The 20,385-nt window shown below is 44.9% G+C and overlaps 1 protein-coding gene across 1 annotated transcript in view; it reads left to right on the forward strand.

The window, feature by feature from the left end:
• Positions 1 to 20,385, forward strand: part of BOD1L1 (biorientation of chromosomes in cell division 1 like 1) — a 119,444-nt gene that overhangs the window by 89,853 nt on the left and 9,206 nt on the right. The window contains exons 17-20 of the mRNA XM_073609958.1: positions 3,744 to 3,790; positions 5,863 to 5,944; positions 7,763 to 7,910; positions 9,974 to 10,099. Of these exons, the coding sequence (XP_073466059.1) occupies positions 3,744 to 3,790; positions 5,863 to 5,944; positions 7,763 to 7,910; positions 9,974 to 10,099 (403 nt within the window). The remainder of the gene's footprint in view (positions 1 to 3,743; positions 3,791 to 5,862; positions 5,945 to 7,762; positions 7,911 to 9,973; positions 10,100 to 20,385) is intronic.

Below are 20,385 nucleotides of genomic sequence, written 5' to 3' on the forward strand. Positions count from 1 at the left end.
AGGTGGCAATCCAGAATTTTTCCGGACTCCAACCCCCAACAGATTTTTATAAAACCAGTCTCCCAAAGGATCAAGAAAAAGCCCAGGCCATGACGTCCCTTTTTAAGGGAACTGATTCAACAGGGGTCCCGAGGGAGCAGGAAGTGGAAGGCTTCTATTCTCATCTTTCTAGCCAAAAAACCTTCAGGAAAATTTCGGCTGATCCTAAATTTGATGATCCTTTTTAGGTACAAAAGGTTTTGGGTGGACAAGATCTTTTCTCTAGGGAATCTGCTCATTCCAATTGTTTCATGGCATCAATCGACCTGTGAAATTCATATCTATACATCCAATTGCAAGCTCGTCTTAAGAGTTTTGGCGTCTGGCAGCCCACCATCTGGGAAACAAAATAGGGCTGATCGGGGCTCTACCTCTTATTCTTTTTTTCTTCACCCAGCATTTTACCAAAGAATGGCAGAAGCCTTAGAACCCCTAAAAAGAGGGGTTGCCATAGTACCCTATTCGGACAATCTGCTGCTGTTTGCAGAGTCCAAAAATTCAGTTAGCAGATAATCTGCAGATGACTCGGCACCTAAACAATTTGGGATGGCACTGCAAGAAAGATTCCTGGGTCATGAGACAGATTTTTCCTTCCGCGGGAAAAAATCGGAAAAGTGGGCAAATGCGCCCTGCTAGTAACCGTGAGGTTGCGAGTTCAAATCCCACATGTGCCATAGAATAGACTCCAGAAATCATCACACCAGGAGTCAATAGAAAAGATCAAGATTGCTACAAGAACTGGCAGCACAGTGGCTTAGAGATTAGCATTTCCACCTACAAGCACTGAGGTTCTGGGTTCGCAGCCCAAACATGCCACTTCATGTAAAGAAGTTCTGTTCTTTCTATGATAAACATAACTCCTGACTCAGGGACTTCCCTAAATTATAAAAGGAAGCTCCTTCAATGGGAGAGAACAATTTCAACTAAGTCTTTCTTTTTTGTTCTTCCGGCAGTTCTTGGAAAATCAGCATGTTCAGGTTCTGTCGGGCAACATGTCAGCAGTTTTATGCCTGACAAAACAGGGCAAGGCGACTAATGGAGCTGGTATATCTGATCCTATCCTGGGCAGAATCAAAATCTAGTTTCGCTGTCAGCAGTGCACTTGAAGAGCACACATAATGTCCTAGCGGACCTTCTAAGCAGAAAGATGATAAAGGAGTCATTGAATCAGGAGATCTTTTCTAACTGATCCCGCAGATGCTAGCAAAGTTCATAGTGGAATCCACTGATCTGATTTTGATCACACCCTTTTGGCAAAAAGACCTTGGTTTTCAGCCCTGCTGAACTTATCAGCGAAGCCCCCTGGAGATTATCAGTCAAGGGTCCGTCGTTCATCCGGACCCAGCAATTCTCAACCTGATGGCCTGTTTTTGTGGAGGACCTACTAAGATGCAGAGGCCTGTCGCAAAAGCTTTTCAACACCCTTTTGTCAAGCAGGAAAAAGGTAACCAGGGCAATTTATTCCAAAGTTTGGAAGTATAAACAACTAGTGTTCCAGAAAAAAAACTTTGATTCTAATAGTTTAGTTTAATTTGTGTTTAGAATTTCTCCATGAGGGAATGGGGAAGGGATTAGCAGCGAGCATCCTTGAGGCGCAGCTGGTAGCGCTGTCGGTGTTTCTAGCGAAAACCTTCTCTAGAGCTGTTTGATTCTTCTCTTCTTCCTTTTTAGCTAGGGGTAGAACTATGCCAGTCAAATTATTCCCGAAGTGGGGTTTATCCTTAGTTCAAGGGCTCATGAAAGCCCCTTTTTTGACCCTTTGCAAGATACCTCTATAGAATTGCGCAGGTTGAAAACAATTCTCCTGGTAGCGGTGACTTTAGCCCGCAGGATTAGCGAGATGCATGCCCTATCTAATGCTGAGCCTTTCCTGAGATCTTCTTCAGACAGAATAATCTTAGGGACAGATCTGGGTTTTCTTCCAAAAAATGTCTACAGCATTCCACTGTTTGCAAAAAATTATACTGCCCACATTCTGTCTGGCTCCTTCCGGGCCGGGAGAAGGAGGCCTTTCACATTCTAGATACCAGAAGATGTCTTTTAACCTCCTTAGTGGTATTCCCGAGTCTGGCTCGAGGTGGATTTTCAGTACCAAAAGCGACATCCCCGAGTCAGACTCGGGATCGCGTCGCAGGATCCATGTAGAGCAGGGGTCTCAAACTGGTGGCCCTCCAGCTGTTGCAGAACTACAAGTCCCATTATGCCTCTGCCTGAGGGAGTCATGCTTGTAACTGTCAGTCTTGCAATGCCTCATGGGACTTGTAGTTTTGCAACAGCTGGAGGGCAACCAGTTTGAGACCCCTGATGTAGAGGTTACTTATCTTGTCCCCTGGATCCTGCGATGTCTCCCCGCTGTGATCTGCAAGCCGTCCTGTCTCGCTCGATTCACAGTGCCGAGCTCCGTCCCCTGCGAGCGGTGCGACGCGCGGGGACGGAATTCGGCGCCAAATTCAAAAAGTAAAAAACACAGTATAGATACAGTAATCTTACAGATTACAGTACTGTATCAAATAATTACACATCCCCTTTGTCCCTAGTGGTCTGTCCAGTGTCCTGCATGCAGTTTTATATATTTTATATTTAGATTGTCCATAGCAACCAAAAAAATGTCCGTTTACGTCAAAAGTGCTTTTAGACCAGCTAGAAAACAGCCATAATAAATTAGAATCACTTGCAGAATTGAGCGATAGTGATTCACGGGGAAATTCGTCAAACGCTAAAAGTAATGACAGCGACCATTCTGCAACTGAGCAAATTTCAGTGTTTTTTGATTTGATTACATTATTGAATAATTTTTATTATTATATTATTATTTGTTATAATTATTTATAGTTATTTATTATTTTTTAATTAATTTTTTAAACTTTATCATACCCTGGAGGTCTACTAGACTCTTGTTTGGACAGTTTTTTTGAGTTTTGAGTTATTCCTAAGAATTACAGGCCTACACTATAAAACGCCAATTTTCCGTGCAAAATAATTGTACCGCTTTCAGCATCAAAAATCTGAAATAATCATACCGCCAGGGAGGTTAAAATATCTTGATGTAAATAAACACCTATAAGTCTATCGCCTTGTCCACCCTAGCAACAGGAGCACACAAAGGGGAGAACGCTTCCAAGTACTCCGGGAAGGGGGGCTAAAAGCAGGCTATCAAAGAAGCTTGCCTGGCATTTATAAGGCACTACAGTTTAGATCTGCTGTCTGCCTTGGAACAATCCTTTGGCAGGAAGGTCTTATAAGCTGTGGTCCCACCCTGAAGTAAGCACTCGGTTATCTCCAAGGTGCTGTCCTGAAAGGCGAGGGAAGAAAACATTAGTTACTTACCGGTAACTGTATTTCTATGAGCTTTTCAGGACAGCAGCTACTTCCCTCCCTTGCTTATTATATGCCTTATATAGTATCTCTGGCGGTTGGTGTTTTCTATGCTTACATCTTCCAGCATGTCGGAGGAATTCTCGGGGATGACTGATGGCATGGTGGAAGCAGCTGCTTTTAAAGGGTCTTGTCACGGCAGTGTTTCCTGTGAAGGGTGGAGCTACGCTCTCTCTAAAGTGCTGTCCTGAAAGGCTCATATAAATACCATTACCGGTAATTAAGGTTTTTTTAGATATGCTTTGCATTCTGTATGAGTAAGAACCAGTATACAAATATCTGTATCAAATAATACAGTGGTAAATTAACATATTACTTTACATCCATAGGCGCTTCTGATCAGGAGAAGAAAGATAAAGAGTCCAAAAAATCTGAGGTAGGTCCTTTATACAGATTGTATATTGTGTATACAACAGGAGGTTGTACCCTCTACAAGAATGAACATTTTATTGTGACCTCCCTCCCACAACCTGTTTCAGAAGCGGCGTTTGAACAAGAGCCAATCTGAGAAAGCCTTGTACTTATTCATAAAATGCCTGAGGCGCAGAGGGAAGCTAAAAACTATGCTACCTGGAGTTTAAATCCTTATTGGGGTCACCCATGGCAGACCAGTTTGAGTAGAGCTGGCAGACTAAAACCTTATGCCTTTTATTAAGCAGCAGCATTATAGGACAGTGTCTATGGTGGATAATCACAAAAGTGACCACGGAGAAGACATTACCTAAAATTTCTCAAAAGAAGGCAATGGTAAACCACTTTGGTATCCTACAAAGAAAACCATAGGGATACTTAGAATACAATGACATTAGACCCAATAGGAGATGATTTTAGAGAAACCGTATCCATGTGATCGCCAGAAGTCAATTTGAGAGAGTTAAATATATTGTGATGCTCCACAAGGATTGGTATTTGGTCAGGTTGTTGACGTTTTTTTTATTAATGATGTTGTGGCTGGAATAGACAGTAATTGCACATTTTTGATTTATTAAAACTTAAAGTAGTGACATATTTCTGAAGGATCTTAAAGTGGTAACCTGGGAAGTGGCCATTGTGACAATGGGTCCCCTTTTCTGCAAGGTTTAAATGCTCGTATAGTCTAAATTTACTACTTGTAATCTCCATGCTCCGGTGCTCTCTCCCTCTGCAATGCAGGGCTAGTAACTCTGTTGGGTGTAAGCCTGTGACTGCAGCCCCATTGTGGAAGCCTGTCGGAGCCAGGGATAAAATAAGTATTTCTCCCATCTGTGTATCCTTGGACTATACGCGCATTTAACTCTTGCAGTGCAAAGGGCCCAACTACAAGCGTTGTTTGTCACATTTTTGGAGTTCAACTTTAAATGACTGATAACATTTAACACTGATGGGTGTGTAAGATTAAACATCTATGGAAAAAAACATGGAGAATAACTTAAAGCGGAGTTCCACCCAAAAGTGGAACTCTCACTTATACGCTTCCTCCCCCCCTGCTGCCACATTCTGGGGGGGGAACGGGGACGTGTGTTTGACAGCTCCCCTTCCCCACTTCTGAAGCCGGGCCATGGCCAATCTCCTGGAAGTTCGGCCCCCCTCCTACTTCCCCTGCCGCTGAGCCAATTAGAAAGTGCAGCACGCTTCGCGCATGCACGGTAGGGAACCTGCTGTAAAGCCGAAAGGCATCACTACCGGGTTCCATCACCAGGAATGGTGGCGGCAGCACCCGGGGGTTGATCCGAAGATTGGCTGGGGTGCCACCATTGTGGGCTCCCTGGACAGGTAAGTGCCCTAATAGTACATTGCCAGCTACAGTATTTGTAGCTGCTGACTTTATTTTTTTTCATCCAGGCTGCACCTCCTCTTTAATACTTTATGATATAATGCATACCGAACAGTTGGTGGCTGCTGACAAAGATACCACTGAACATGTTGTATTTAAATTGCTGTGAATATTGTACACAATCCAGACTAACCAAACTAAAGATTTCGAAACCATTGTCGCCTCCCCCCATATATACACTGCCAATTTCCTAGAGTTTTTGTCTTTGCTTAATAAAAGTAGGTTTGAAAGAAATGCTCTTTACCAATATGTTGGGCATTATGAGATGGTACTTGGCCCCGGTAAGGATCTCTAAATTTCTTCCTGGCTATCCCTCTGTGTGCTTCCGAGCTTGCGGTCAAGCGGGAAAGCATATATTTGGTGTATGTGCCCTGTTGTGCAGCAATTTTGGACCAAAATTTTCCGTATGGCCTCTACCCTGATCAACACAGAATTGGATCTAGACCATCCCTCGCACTGATGAATTGTAATACACAAGATTGTACCATAGCCCAGTTCCGTCTCATATTACATCTAACCTCTAAAGATTGTTGACTTGTGAGGGCTGATTCAGGGGTTCAGTTTTTAGAAACTGTAAAACTTTCTAAAAACCAAGTTTTGGGGAAAGTCAATGAAACTGTCTTGATATTTTCTAGGTTACAGATTCGGAAAGAAGTCCTGGACCTGTACCGCGAAGAGGAAGAAAAAAAAGACGTTCACAAAGTTCTTCTGATAATGGTATTCAATACCCGATATTTGATCACAAGCACTCAACACTATTGTGGTTTTTTTTTTTTCATTTCTTTATGCTTATAACAATTCCAACTGCGCTCCAGCAACTTTACCACTTTACCAACAGTTAGCTCTACATTCTACTCTACTGGCCAGACGCTGCAACTATTCTATCATCTTTTCAGGCACATCAATCTGCAACCGAAGACTTCATTTGTTTCCCTGTCTTAAAGGGATGAATGATGTTCGAAATTGACCGAAACAACTGTAATCATGCATATCCTGTAAACTTTAATGCTTTGATTATTAGTCGTTCAAAATTTGGAAACTATTAAAACTTTGGCATGTTGCTGTGGCTAAAAACTATGGGAAGCTCCTTAAACTGCCAAGCTTATGGACTAAAATGGGCTTTTCTCATAGTCCATGTATGCAGAGTTAACCTTTTTAAAAGTGCCCCTATTTTAAAGCAAAACCCCTTTCTGAGATATCTCAGATGGAAGATTGTCTTTTTGACTCTTGGATAGTGATCTGACAGTGAAGCCAAACGTATTTTGTATTAGTGCTCTGAAGCCACCATATAGCCTGGGAATTAGAAAATGCTTCCATCTGGGGCATTTTTTTGCTTTACAGCAAAAAGGGCTGTTTTCAAAGTCTGCTCTTAAAAATACATGCATTTTTAGACTTTTATAACACACTGAAGTTTTTTTTTTTTTTTTATGCACTTACGAACATGCATTGTAACAGTGATTATTATTTTTTTTTTTTTTTGGTCAGAATTAATTTTCTTTGACATCAAGATGCACATAAATGCATACATGGTGCACCTTACACGCGGCATTATTCATTCCTATAGGAAGTGCATTTTCTGGACTCTGCACTCCAGAAAAACACATGTTAAGACTCTCTTGTTGTAATTCCCACGAAAAATGAAAAGCTGAATTTAATTTGGCATCAGCCTCTTGTAATTCTCTTTATAGTAAAACCCCAGACTTGGAGAAGGAAGGGTCAGTGCTTTATGCCAGGTGTGCTACATGTACACTTGCACACAGGGGCAGTAAGCAGAGGGATGGAGCCCATCAGTAATGATATTGCTCCATCACTGTCCAGTTGCAGACTGAAGGCAGGTCGGGACCTGACCTAGCATGGCTACGGTAGATTATACACAGGTCGCTAGCCTGTTGGTGCAGTCTGGCAGGCCTTTAATCTTAAAATGGGCTGGAATGAAAGAGATCCCTTTTAGCAGATAAAACCGCTCCCACACATTTTAATTCTATATTTATCTATTTGTTTGAAGTTTGCTGCAGGTCCCCTGCTTTATAACCTTCTAATATTACATTAAATATCACATTCCAGGAAACCTTTTGTGTTTCTTTTTTTTTTAGTAGTGATTTGCATGAATTACATTAAATATCACATTCCAGGAAACCTTTTGTGTTTCTTTTTTTAGTAGTGATTTGTATGAACATATTAAAACCATGTAATAATGGTCATCGAATCAGAATATTCATTAATGTGTGAACTTCTGATTACCTGAATATTTGCATACTGATCTTATCTGATCTGCAGAAAATCACACCACTCTGGAATCCAGGCCATTCAGCCTCCTTCACATGGCCGTTTAGCTGCAGCCATTGGATTCCTAAAGGGCCGTGTGAAGGAGGCCTTATGATTTATGAATTTAAAAATTTGCTTAAAATCGGGTTGAAAAAAAAAAATTTCAATGTAATTTGGCCTGGTTTATTAGTTGAGTCACTCAGCATCACTGTTTAACTTCTCACACAGAGCAATATATATAATATACTTTTGTCTGATTTGCCATAACAGAAGGCTCCGATCCAGAGAAAAAGCGCAAGAAGACAGAAAGTACTGAAGAGGATGAAGATCAGGAAGATAGTGAGAGCGAAGAAGACGAGGACGATGAAACGCCTAGAGGGGCGACAACGAGAGCTGCCTCCCGTCTGGAAGCCCAGAGGTACACAACATGTGGATGATGGCATAGAGCTTGTAGGTCACCAAAGCATTTTGCTGTAGAGTTTTGACCTTTTGTCTCCTTACCACATCGCTTAAAACAAACGAAATCTCAGATAAATTGTTATTGTGAACCACCTTCTGAAAATAGCTTGGTTATACTGACCCTACGTTTCAGTGAGTCACTGACCAGGAATAAGTGTACAGATAAAATAAAAACAGTCTTTATCGGCATATTGGTCAAAGAGGGTCACCATGATGGCTATGTGTTGTAACATTTGCTATACGATTCGGCAGATGCAGAATTCATGTTTATTTCAGATTAGATATGCTTTCACGTGTACATTTGCGGCCGCTTAATGTGTTTGAAACTGGTTATCCTTCCTCTCTGCCAAGTGTTCAGCTCAGGGCCATACAGCATATATGATGGCTTCTGCAAGTTGGTTTCAGTGGAGAAGAATGGTGGGGCTACAAGCATATAAAAATTGTAAGAGCATCCTTGGCACAGTTTCAGGCATGTGATTACAATGACATGAGCTTTGGGCAGTAACAGTGATGGCACAATGACCAGCCTCTGTACATTAAGGGATGCTGCAAGTAGTTTGTGTAATGGTTTAATGGCAGAATATCTAGCAGAATATGATAGACTAGCATATGAACAAAGATTGTGATATATGGTACATTGATAATTTATTGTTGTCAGAGCAGCTGACTTTCTGGTTTAACATATAACTGAATAAGTAACACAACATTTTCTTTATGTATTGAATGCACTCATTGAAAATTTATAGGGTGTTAATTTGACATCTAATTTCACATAAAACCATTTTAACAATTTATTAATCGCACTCTATTAATTTGTACCCCTCTTTTGTTAAAGCGGAGCTCCATCCAAAAGGGGAAGCTCCGCTTGTTTGCTTCCTCTGGTACTACACAAAATCCCCACCCCCCCAGCCCTCAGTGCCACATTTGGCACCTTTTGGGGGGGCAGAGGGGAGTGGGTACCTGTGTTTGACAGGTACCTATCCCCACTTCTGGGGGAGACCTTGCTGCGGACCTTGCCACAGGGCGTTCGCCCCCCCCCCCCTCCTTCCCCTGCCGCTGGGCCATTCAGAAAGCGCAGGCTGCTTGGTGCATGCACAGTAGGGAAACGACAGTGAAGCCACAAGGTGGCAGCACCTGAGAGCCGATGGAACAATCGGGTGGGGTGCCGACATCGCGTGACCCCTGGACAGGTAAGTGTCCTAGTATTAAGTCAGTAGCTACAGTATTAGTAGCTGCTGACTTTTTTAATTTTTAGGGGGAGAGGCAGGGCTGGAGCTAAGCTTTGAAGACTTTGTTGTATAAGGTAGTTTTGCCTACAGCCTCTTTAGCCAAAACAACCGTATGATTTCCCCAAGCTCAGGTTCCTGGCAACTCTTGAAATGATGCTGGCAGCCAATGATTTAGCTACTGAATGCCCCACAGAGAGCAGTAAAAAATGGCAGAGGTGCTGACACTTCTGAATCCATCCAAAACCAAATACATTGTTTGGCTGAAGATGCACATTAATTGCAGCTCTGTTTGTGTTTGCTAGCAGTGCATCTGTGAGTGGTTATTTTGGGAAATTCTTATCTTCATGGACCATATTGTTCACTTTCAATAGCAGGTCCTCTCAGAACAAAAACCAGTATGAACAAAGCTTGTTCACACATGGTTCAACTTAATACCTGCATTGCCTAGTGCTTCATTTCATTTGTGCATTTATCATTATGGACATGTGATGCTACGTTTGGGAATTTTAGATGGTTGGGTCTAGAGATGGGCTTGGGCTTGTTCGAAATTCCACGTTCCCAATCCCGCCAGGAAGCCAACACTGCACACGGTTAATTACAAGCAGTGAGACCATTCTTGGTTCGCAGCTACACAGATTGGGAAATCCCACTGGCTGTGATTAGCCGGCTTCCTGGCGGGATCGGGCACGTGGGATTTCAAACACGCCCGAGCCCATCTCTAGTTGGGACTAATAAACATCCATCTGCCTAGTATGTATAGTATCTGTAACTGATTTGTAATATCTACTTTCAGTAAACTGCCACACAAGCCAACAACCCGAGCAGCTGCAAAATTAAACAGTCCTGAACGACCTTCTTTAGCTGATAGACGGCGTAAAATTACGTCTCCTGAGTCCAAGACTGGAAAAACGGCAAAGCGGTGAGTTACTTTAACCTTCAGTGGAAAAGACAATCTCTTACCTAATTTTTGAAACCTTGAGTATTTCATGTGGCCTTTTTAAAAATGTGTTTTTGTTTTTTGTTTTTTGGCAGGTAAATATGAATTATACCATGTTTATAGTTTTCTACTTTTGAGCCAGCAGGTGAAGCTTCAAGTGCCTTTTCGTGTTTTCAGGTCTATAACGAAAGAAGCCTGTTATTTAACCCGCTCAATGAGTCCTCCGCAAAGATTAAGCTTTTAAGGAGAGTACCAGGTTAATTTCTTTTCAGAACAATTATATGTTTGCATGCAATAAAAGGGTCAATGTGTTCTGGAATACCCAAAATGCACTGGCTTTAAATGCAAATAAAATTGTTCCGGAGAGAAATTGTTTATTTAGCCTCTTCTTTTTTTTTTTTTTTTTTAAGTAGTCTTTCTTTATTCAATATGTAGAAAAACAAAACGTAAGACATTTAGACAAGAAGCCATAAAAAGGCAAAAGAAAGTTATCATTTGGGTAGCAGGCCCAGCAGGAATTCAACTTGGTACATGTATAGGGTACATGTATAGACTGGTACATGTATAGACTGACCATTCAGCATAAGGGCATATTAGCCGCATGCATATTATTAATACAGATAAATCTACACATTATGAATTGCCATATTATTTTCAGCGTAAACCCAGTGTCAGCACCCATCTATATATGTTTATAGCATTAAAGGGTGATGTAAGAGATAACCATGAAGTGAAAAAATAAGAGGGTGGGGGAGGAAGAAAAGGCAAAAGAGGGGAACAAAGTAAGGAGAGAACGGCACTCTAGTATAAATACTTGTAAATATACATTGCTATTTTTGGATCTGATCCATTAACTTTTAAACTGTCCAACTACAACCATGTCCTTCATCAAGAAGTTCACAGCTGGGAGTCCCAAAGGGGAAGAACTAGTATAGTGAATCCACGTAGGCCAGGTATTGTAGAACTTGTCATGTCTATCTTTGCATGTGGCCATCCACTACTCCGCAGCCTTAATATTGTTTACTAAACGTATCCAATCCTCCCTACTAGGAATTTGAGCTGATTTCCAGTGAACTGGAATTAGTAGTCTGGCCACATTCAGTAGATGGGCTAGTACTGATTTACGGTAATGACCTGGAGGAATGGTAGGGACATGCAACAGAAGCTCAAACGGGGAGTCTGGTAGTTCTAGATCTAAGATCACTCTGACCTGAGTTCTGATATCTTGCCAATAGGGTGTAATCCAGGGGCACTCCCACCAAATGTGCAGGAATGTACCCCGTTGTCCACAATCCCTCCAGCAAGCATCAGTCAATATTTGGTAGATTCTAGCAAGTTTGCAGGGGGCCCTATACCAACGAGTCAGTACGGTAATTTAAAACCAGACTCCTGAATTTTCGTTTCTACAGAGCTGGAATATGTGAAGCGATAAAGATGGTCTAGTTGTAACTCAGTGAATTTGCATTGCAGGTCTCTCTCCCATTCTCTTATGTAGAGGGTTTTTGGCTCAAGTGACTGCTACATCCCATATAACACAGAGATAGAATGCAGGGTCGTAGAGGTGGACATACAGAGCTTCTCGAAGGGAGTAGCAGAAGAGCGTGGGCGAATGGCCTGAGGCAAACTGCTAATGAAGTAGCGGAGCAGTCCATAGTGCCACTCATCCATAGGGAAGCGGCCATATTGGTCCCTGAGAGCATGTAGGGTGAGCAGCCCTTGGTTTTGAACAAACCTGCCCCATCGCGTCTCTCCATCAAGCCCATGAGCGAAAGAAGGAAAGGTGTTCCCGGCGTAAACCAAGGGCAACCTCCCAATAGAGCCAGAGGTGAAACCGAGGGGGCGAGCCATACCAAACCTTAAGGGTGTGGGTGGTGACAGGGCCGGTATACTCAGACAACCCCTGATACTCTCTGGGTACCTAAGGCACCTGAGCCAAGTTCCGACCCGCTAATTTTTTTTCCAGAGGAACCCAAAGTTTAGTCCTTTCCCCATGATGCCAGTTCAATATCCGTTGTAAGACAATAGCCTCGTAATATGCATACGCATAGTAGGCACCCCCAAGCTCCCGTCTGCTTGGAGCACTGTAGGGTACAGAGGTACAGACCCCTGATTACTGCCTTACTGCCCTCCCAGATGAAAGCCACCCCCACACCTGTGGAATTCTCCACAAAGTATCGAATCCGATACCTGTTGTAAGTGCCACCTATTCAGACGCCAAGTTCATGACTTTTGGTCAGGGGAAAGGGGATGTAAGTTAATAGAAACTGGGGCGTGATCAGATATAGTTAGTGAGCCGATCTATGCATCCGATAGAGACTCCAATGAATACTGATCCATCATCAGTAGGTCTATGCGAGTGTAAACTGCATGGGTTGCCGAGTGTAGCTGTAGTCTTTATCAGTAGGATGGAGTATCCTCCAGCAGTCGATCAGTTGGTGAGCGTGTAGGGATTTCCTAAAGTGTTTGAGGAAGGTAAAGGAATGAGTGGAGTGTCCTGTGGATGTATCTAGCTGGGGCTCTGAAGTCATCCCCCCAATATCAATTGGCCCTCCCGGAAAGCCACGAGTGACTTCAAGATAGAGTCCAGAAAGGCAAGTTGTCAAGTATTTGCGGCATACACTGCTGCAAAGGTATATTTGCGGTCTAGAATGGTGCCCTTCAAAAACACAAATCTGCCATTAGGATCAACTAAGTGTTACTGCAGGACAAAAGGGCATTGAGTGTGTATAGCTATGGCTACCCCCCCCCCCCCCCCCCAACTTAGTATGTGGAGAATTACTGAGAAACCATTGATTGTATAGGTGGGTAGGCAACCGTGGGACCGAGTAAGTGTGAAAATGAGTCTCCTGCAATAAAAGAATATGCGCCACCCAGCCACAACTCAAGCCACAACTTACTGCGTTTACAAGGCGACTTCAGACCTTGGACATTGTAGGACACAATTTTCAGGGAAGCCATGGCAAGGGGTGGAGCTTGGGACTTTGTTGATCACCACATGAACAGAGAGAGACCTGCGACGAACCGACCCACAAGAGAAGTGCTGAAAAAAGAGACAAACCTAAAAACCAAAGAAATAAAACACTTAAAGTAGTATGAGTAAATAACACTTGGAAAAAATAGCAGAGCATCCAAGCTCCACTAGTCGGACAAAGTGCTCTATGAGCCCGATCGATTTCAATATGATCAGGTGCCTCACAGCCCAGGATTTGCTTAAAGATTCCATGCAGGATGGGGACTGTAGCTTCCCGGCAGGCCCCTGATACAAATGTTTACTCTGCGGCTCCTATTCTCAAGGTCATCCATTTGATCTAATAGAGTTAAGCCGTTGGTCTTGTGTTTTGCATCTTTCAGTAAGAGCTTGGATAGTAGATGACACAGCCTCCCACTGTTCCTCCGGGGCTTCTACTCTGCCTCCAATATGTGCTGTGTCAGGCTACAGGGCTTCTATATCCTGTCTCGGTGCCTTCTCCACTCCTGTGAGCAAACAGCTCCAGATCAGCTTTAGTGGGGAGGGACAAAATATGTGCCCGCAGATCCCTAGCACCCAGGGCTTCTCCTAATGCAAAAGGTTGAGCAGGAGCCTGAGGGTGAGGTAGGGAGGGGGAGCGAGTGCACAGGGATCATTGGTGATGGAATAGGGGATGCTGCACGTGCAGCATGAGTCTTCTCACTGGGCACCATCTTGGAGTGTCCTGGAGGTCCCCATTGGGTCTCTGTAAAATAGGCATCCAGCGGCCCCGGGAGGTCCATTGTGGCGACGTCTGCCACTTAGGGGGCATGTTTTGAAGTTCCACCCAGTTAAGCTGCCGTAGGTGCAGGTAAGCGAGTGGATCTTGCGGAGCTCGGCAGACGCGCGTCCTCACTCCTGCATGCCGTGGCCACGCCCCCTATTTAGGCTCTCTTCCTTATAACCTCAGTCACAGTAATAAAAGAACCTACAAATTGCCTTCTGTATTCAACACAGCAACTGATGGGAACTACTACACAAATTCATCCTCCCAAATTTATCAGTAGTGAAAGACACTGGGCTCCTTTTTATCTGTACTATGTAAAGTCATCAGCAGTGATTCATCCCAATTTATCAGAAATTTGGGTTAAATTTCAGTTAAATTGCGCTTCAAAGTAAGGTGCACTTCTCTGCTACCTTTAGTTAACCCACAGTACTCTGGGAATGTTTTGTCATGTAGCAAATGTTTTTTGTAATACAAAGGTTGTGTGTGTGTGTGTATATATATATTTATATTCTCTCTTTAACATTTAAATACTAAAAAAAATGTAATTCAGAGCCATCCTAGTTTCCTTTGGAGATAGGATAGAGGAGCTCTAGTTGCTCCTTTGCTGGGTCTCAGTTCTAGATCAGGCATTGAGTTCTAGATGCCAGAAAAAACTGCAGCAGATGTTTGTGAACTTCCTGGATACCTTGAGAAGCTGTTCCAGCCCTGAGGTCTAGACATTCTTGTACCCTTTCTTTTGCAGAAATGCAGTAAATTTAGTCAAGTGCAATCTGTGACTGAAATTTTATGGCCAAGTAGTTTTGGCAGTGTTGGGATTTTGCAGGGGAGGATCATCAGGTAAGTAAAGGATATGTGCACAAAGCAGCTTAATGTGCCCCCAAGTTGTCTCTAAAACTGTCATGAAAATAGCAGATCCCAGATCAGACGTATGCCACCCCCATGCCTGTGACCAATAATGTGACCAAGCAGTTCTTCTCGTGGAACTGAAATTTCTGCTGTACTGTTTGTGTGCAGGCTTGCCTGCAAAGAACGTGAGTGAGAGACCCTGTCTCTGCAGGAAGATGGGCTTCTTTGAACAGTCAGGGAGCTCACACGTGCACAGACATGCAAAAACTCTGGCTTGTTTGTATGAGATGCTACTGAGGAGAGGGGTAGCATATTAAGTTTTAGGCCAGGGGTGGACAACCTGTTGAGATGTGCAGATCTACCACAACAACATGGAAGACTGCAAAGCTCACTGGGGTGCCTCAGCCTTTTTTTTTGTTTTGTTAACTAGCAAGCCCCCAGAGGTCAGTAGTGGGTAGGGCAGTGTACAGAGGTCAGTAGTGGGTAGGGCAGTGTACAGAGGTCAGTAGTGGGTAGGGCAGTGTACAGAGGTCAGTAGTGGGTAGGGCAGTGTACAGAGGTCAGTAGTGGGTAGGGCAGTGTACAAAGGTCAGTAGGGCAGATGAGCAGGGCCAAGCACGGTACTGGTGGTTTGGGGGCACTGTACGGGGGGTCTGGATGGTATGGTACTGGGGGTCAGGACAGTACAAGGTTTTTTTTTGTTTTTTTTATGCAGAGCTGCGTGGGAAAGCTGCTGTGGCACAGGTACCTGTCCTGGTGTGCTGATCATGCCAGTCCTTCTTTCGGCACATGATTTTACCCCCAAGCACACCCACTTGAATGAACTGGAGAGGAGGGCCGGCATGGATCAGCACACTGCACTCAGTGGGACATGAGCCTGAGCTTGCTGCTAGCTAGAGCTGCATGATTAATCGTCAAGAATCATTATCGCGATCTTTTTTTCTTTCTCGAACATCACGGGACACAGAGCCACAGTAATTACTGATGGGTTATATAGGTATCACTGGTGATTGGACACTGGCACACCCTATCAGGAAGTTCAACCCCCTATATAATCCCTCCCCCTTGCAGGGATACCTCAGTTTTTACGCCAGTGTCTTAGGTGATGGACATGTAAAGATGTCCTGTGCTGAGCTCCAAAGGGAATATCCTAAGATCCTATACTGGGGCAAGCCAGGCGAACCGGATCCATTCAAAGTGTCTTTTCATGGCCGAATTGAATGGTACCCGGGCCTCGTGTCCGAAGAAACGAGGTTTTACCCGTAATGCTTCTCTTTTTAGAGAGCTGGACCCCGCAGATCAGAAAATGGCTTTAAACTTCCTAATTTCTGGCGAGGTGCTTTACGGTCCCAGAACTGTTGGATCCCCCTATTGATGGGGGCCCCAGTCTCTGACGGTTTTTTCAAACGGAGCCCACCGTGAGAGGTGAAGATTGGGTCTGTGTAAACGGCACCCTGCGGCTGGATAAGGTAAGAGGAGATTCCACAGAATTTTTGAGTTCTAGTGGCTTTTCTCCTTTAAGGTAAATGCATGCTATGCCTATTGTGACCACCGGGGGCTGCCAAGAGCACAAACCTACACATGCTGAATGTCTGTCTCAGGTGTTGTAATCGCTGTGTATGTCCCAGCGTATCAAGCAGGCTGCAAGCAGGTAAGGTGGATGGGGGGATTTCTCATGTTTGAATGTTCCCCCCCAGGCTAGAGAGGGGCCACAGGGGTCTAGAAAGTGGTTATACCACCCGGGCTCTGTGGCCTAATGGCCACCATCTCTGAAGATAGCCGTTCAGGCAAATCTTGTTACCAGTCTCCCTCCTTCCCCCCCCCCCCCATCCCCAGCCTTTTCTCCAGAGCATGACAGGAGAGTCGGCAGTGCGGGAAGCGCTTGTTTTTTTCAAAACTCGAGGGGGGGGGGCGGTAGAGGAGGGGGCGGGATGTCAGCACAGAGTGTTTAGACTCCCACTCAGGCCAGCTGCAGGCTATTAAAGGCACTCTGTACAGGTGCACTCAGCCTTCTGAGAGACACAGAGCTGACGGTCGCATGTAAGGTGGGACACAGGCATTCTCCTAGGCAGCATTTACTGAAGTAACACCAGACTGAGCATTGGGTAGCAAGGCTTTTAGCCAGACTACATCGCTCAGCGGACAGTGTTCATTTGTATACCTCACACCTTGTTGCTTTGCACTATGGGTAGAAGAGGTTCAAGCACCCCAGGAACCAGAGACACTAGGGGATCTCGTTCAGGTTCTGAGGGCCCCCTGTCGGCAGCATCCTTCCCCCCTAAGGATGGGCCAGGGACGGCTAGCCAGGGAGAGCCATCGGGGTCAGGGGCTACACCTGCTTCTGGCACTTCAGCCCCTGTATATATTACACAAGAGGTTTTTTCCTCAACCATTAATGGTCTAGAGGAAAGATTAATGGCCGTGATTACGTCTTCACTCAGTGGAAGAAAACGCACTAGGCTTTCCTCTGTTCCCCAAGACCCTCAGACAGAGGAGCTCTGGGATAAAGGAGATGAATCCCTTTCAGAGGATCGGGATGGGATGGATGATTCCTCTTCGGAGGATTCAGGTGGAGAGGGACCCTCTGCGACTTCCCAAGAGGAGAAAGTCTTAGTGCAGATCCTCACTGGATTGGTCCGCTCCACATTTAAGTTGCCCATACCTGAAACTGCTAAAGAATCCTCTTCTGCTTTGGGGTCACTGAAACCTTTCCAAGCAGCACATGCTTTTCCTGTTCATACTTTACTTGAAAAGCTTATTTATTCTGAGTGGGATCACCCAGACAAACGTTTTTTTCCGCCGAGAAAGTTTTCAACACTTTATCCGATGGAAGAAAAGTTTATTAAAATGTGGGGAATACCAGCTATTGATGCCGCCATTTCCTCCATAAATAATAGCCTGACTTGTCCTGTAGACAATGCTCAGATGCTCAGGGATCCTGTAGATAAAAGGATGGAATCCCTATTGAAGGATGTTTTCTCCTTAGCAGGATCAGTGGCCCAACCTGCAATAGCAGCGATTGGAGTCTGTCAATACTTAAGAGACCATGTTAAGCAGGTCATCAAAGTATTACCTGAACAGCAGGCCCAGGGGTTTGCTAACCTTCCAGCGGCCTTATGCTTTGTGGTTGACGCCATTAGAGATTCTATCGTGCAAACCTCCCGTCTTTCACTGGGGTTAATGCATATACGTAGAATCCTATGGTTGAAAAATTGGTCAGCCGAAGCACCATGTAAGAAGCTACTGGCTGGGTTTCCATTTCGTGCTGCAAGGTTGTTTGGAGAGGACTTGGATAACTATATCAAGAGAATCTCTTGTGGGAAAAGCACTCTCTTACCTGTCAAAAAGAAGAGTAAGCGTCCCTCTTTCAAACGGACTCTTTCCCCAGCGCCGGGGGCTTCAGCCTCCAGGCAGTCTCGACGGCCGCCTCCATCGGGGTCCAGAGACAAGAGTCAACCCCAGGGACAAAAGAAGTCCTGGGGAAAAAAGCCTACTAGGCAAAACACTAAGACCTCTGCATGAGGGGGCGCCCCCGCTCACTCGAGTGGGGGGAAGACTGCGACAGTTCTCAGAGCTCTGGCAGGAGGACTTCCAGGACAGATGGGTAGTCTCCACGGTAACCTTAGGGTACAAGCTGGAGTTTCAGGAATTCCCTTCTCCTCGGTTCCTCAGATCAAATGTTCCCAGAGACCCAGAGAAGAAGCAGTCGCTCCTTCTAGCGTTAGAGCGACTTTTGTCGCAGGAGGTCATTATGATAGTTCCCGCAAAGGACCAGGGATTGGGCTTCTATTCCAACCTTTTTACGGTCCAAAAGCCAAATGGGGATGTCAGGCCCATTTTGGACTTAAGGGATCTGAACCGATTCCTAAGGATTCAATCCTTCCGCATGGAATCAATTCGAACAGTAGTTCCCACCCTGCAGGGAGGAGAATTTCTGGCATCAATAGACATCAGAGATGCATATCTGCATGTGCCCATTTTTCCTGCTCATCAGAAGTTTCTGCGCTTCGAGGTAGGAGGGCGCCATTTCCAGTTTATGGCTCTGCCCTTTGGGATAGCCACTGCACCTCGAGTGTTCACAAAGATCTTGGCTCCTCCTCTGGCCAGATTAAGGGCTCAGGGTATAGCGGTCATAGCATACCTAGACGACCTGCTCTTGATAGACCGGTCGGTAGCCTCTTTGAATGGAAACTTGAGGACCACGGTCAGGTATCTAGAACACCTGGGTTGGATCCTCAACTTAGAAAAGTCTTTCCTAAAACCAGTAAGAAGACTGGAGTATTTAGGTCTGATTATAGATACAAGCCAGGAGAAAATATTTCTACCCCAGGCAAAGATCACTGCTTTGAGAGAGCTGATTCTGACAGTAAGGACCAAGAAGGGTCCCTCAGTCCGCCTTTGTATGAGGCTACTAGGGAAGATGGTGTCTTCATTCGAAGCAGTTCCCTATGCTCAGTTTCACTCAAGAATGCTGCAACACAGTATTCTGTCGACCTGGAACAAGAAGGTTCAGGCATTAGACTTTCCGATGCATCTGTCGCATGCGGTGCGTCAGAGCCTCAATTGGTGGCTCATACCCAAAAACCTGCAGAAGGGGAAATCCTTTCTACCGGTTACCTGGACGGTGGTAACAACAGATGCCAGTCTGTCAGGTTGGGGAGCAGTTCTGGAACAGGCTGCGGTCCAAGGAGTATGGTCCAAGACAGAGAGGACCTTACCCATCAACATTCTGGAGATCCGGGCGATACATCTAGCTCTAAAAGCCTGGACTATCAGGCTACAGGGTTGTCCGGTCAGGATCCAGTCCGACAATGCCACAGCAGTGGCTTATGTCAATCATCAGCGAGGCACCCGGAGCCGAGCTGCTCAAAAAGAGGTGAACCAGATCTTAGTCTGGGCAGAGATGCATGTGCCATGCATATCGGCAGTTTTTCATCCCGGGAATAGAGAATTGGCAGGTGGACTATCTAAGTCGCCAGCAGTTACTTCCAGGGGAATGGTCTCTGCATCCCGATGTCTTTTGGGCCATATGCCAAAGACGGGGGGTTCCAGATGTAGATCTCTTTGCATCCCGATTCAACAAAAAGATAGACAGATTTGTGGCAAGGACAAAAGATCCTCTTGCATGCGGGACGGATGCGTTGGTGATCCCGTGGCATCGGTTCTCACTGATTTACGCATTCCCGCCTATTCTGCTACTACCACGACTCCTTCGCAGGATCAAGCAGGAAAGGAAGTCGGTACTTCTGGTGGCCCCCGCTTGGCCCAGAAGGACTTGGTATGCAGAAATAGTAAGGATGACGGTAGGTTCCCCGTGGACACTACCGGAACGCCCAGACCTGTTATCTCAAGGTCCAGTGTTCCATCCTGCCTTACAAACACTAAATTTGACGGTTTGGCTATTGAGACCCACGTTCTGAAGAGTCGTGGGCTCTCAGGTCCTGTCATATCTACCTTGATTAATGCAAGGAAGCCAGCTTCCAGGATGATTTATCATAGAGTCTGGAAAGCTTATATAACCTGGTGTGAATCCAGAGGTTGGCATCCCAGGAAATATGTCATAGGTAGAATCCTTGATTTTCTACAGATGGGATTAGAGATGAAGCTGGCCTTGAGTACCATCAAGGGCCAGGTCTCTGCTTTATCAGTATTATTTCAGCGGCCACTTGCTTCGCATTCTTTGGTCCG

This window comes from Aquarana catesbeiana, linkage group LG01 (genome assembly GCF_042186555.1).
Source record: "Aquarana catesbeiana isolate 2022-GZ linkage group LG01, ASM4218655v1, whole genome shotgun sequence".
Taxonomy (NCBI): domain Eukaryota; kingdom Metazoa; phylum Chordata; class Amphibia; order Anura; family Ranidae; genus Aquarana; species Aquarana catesbeiana.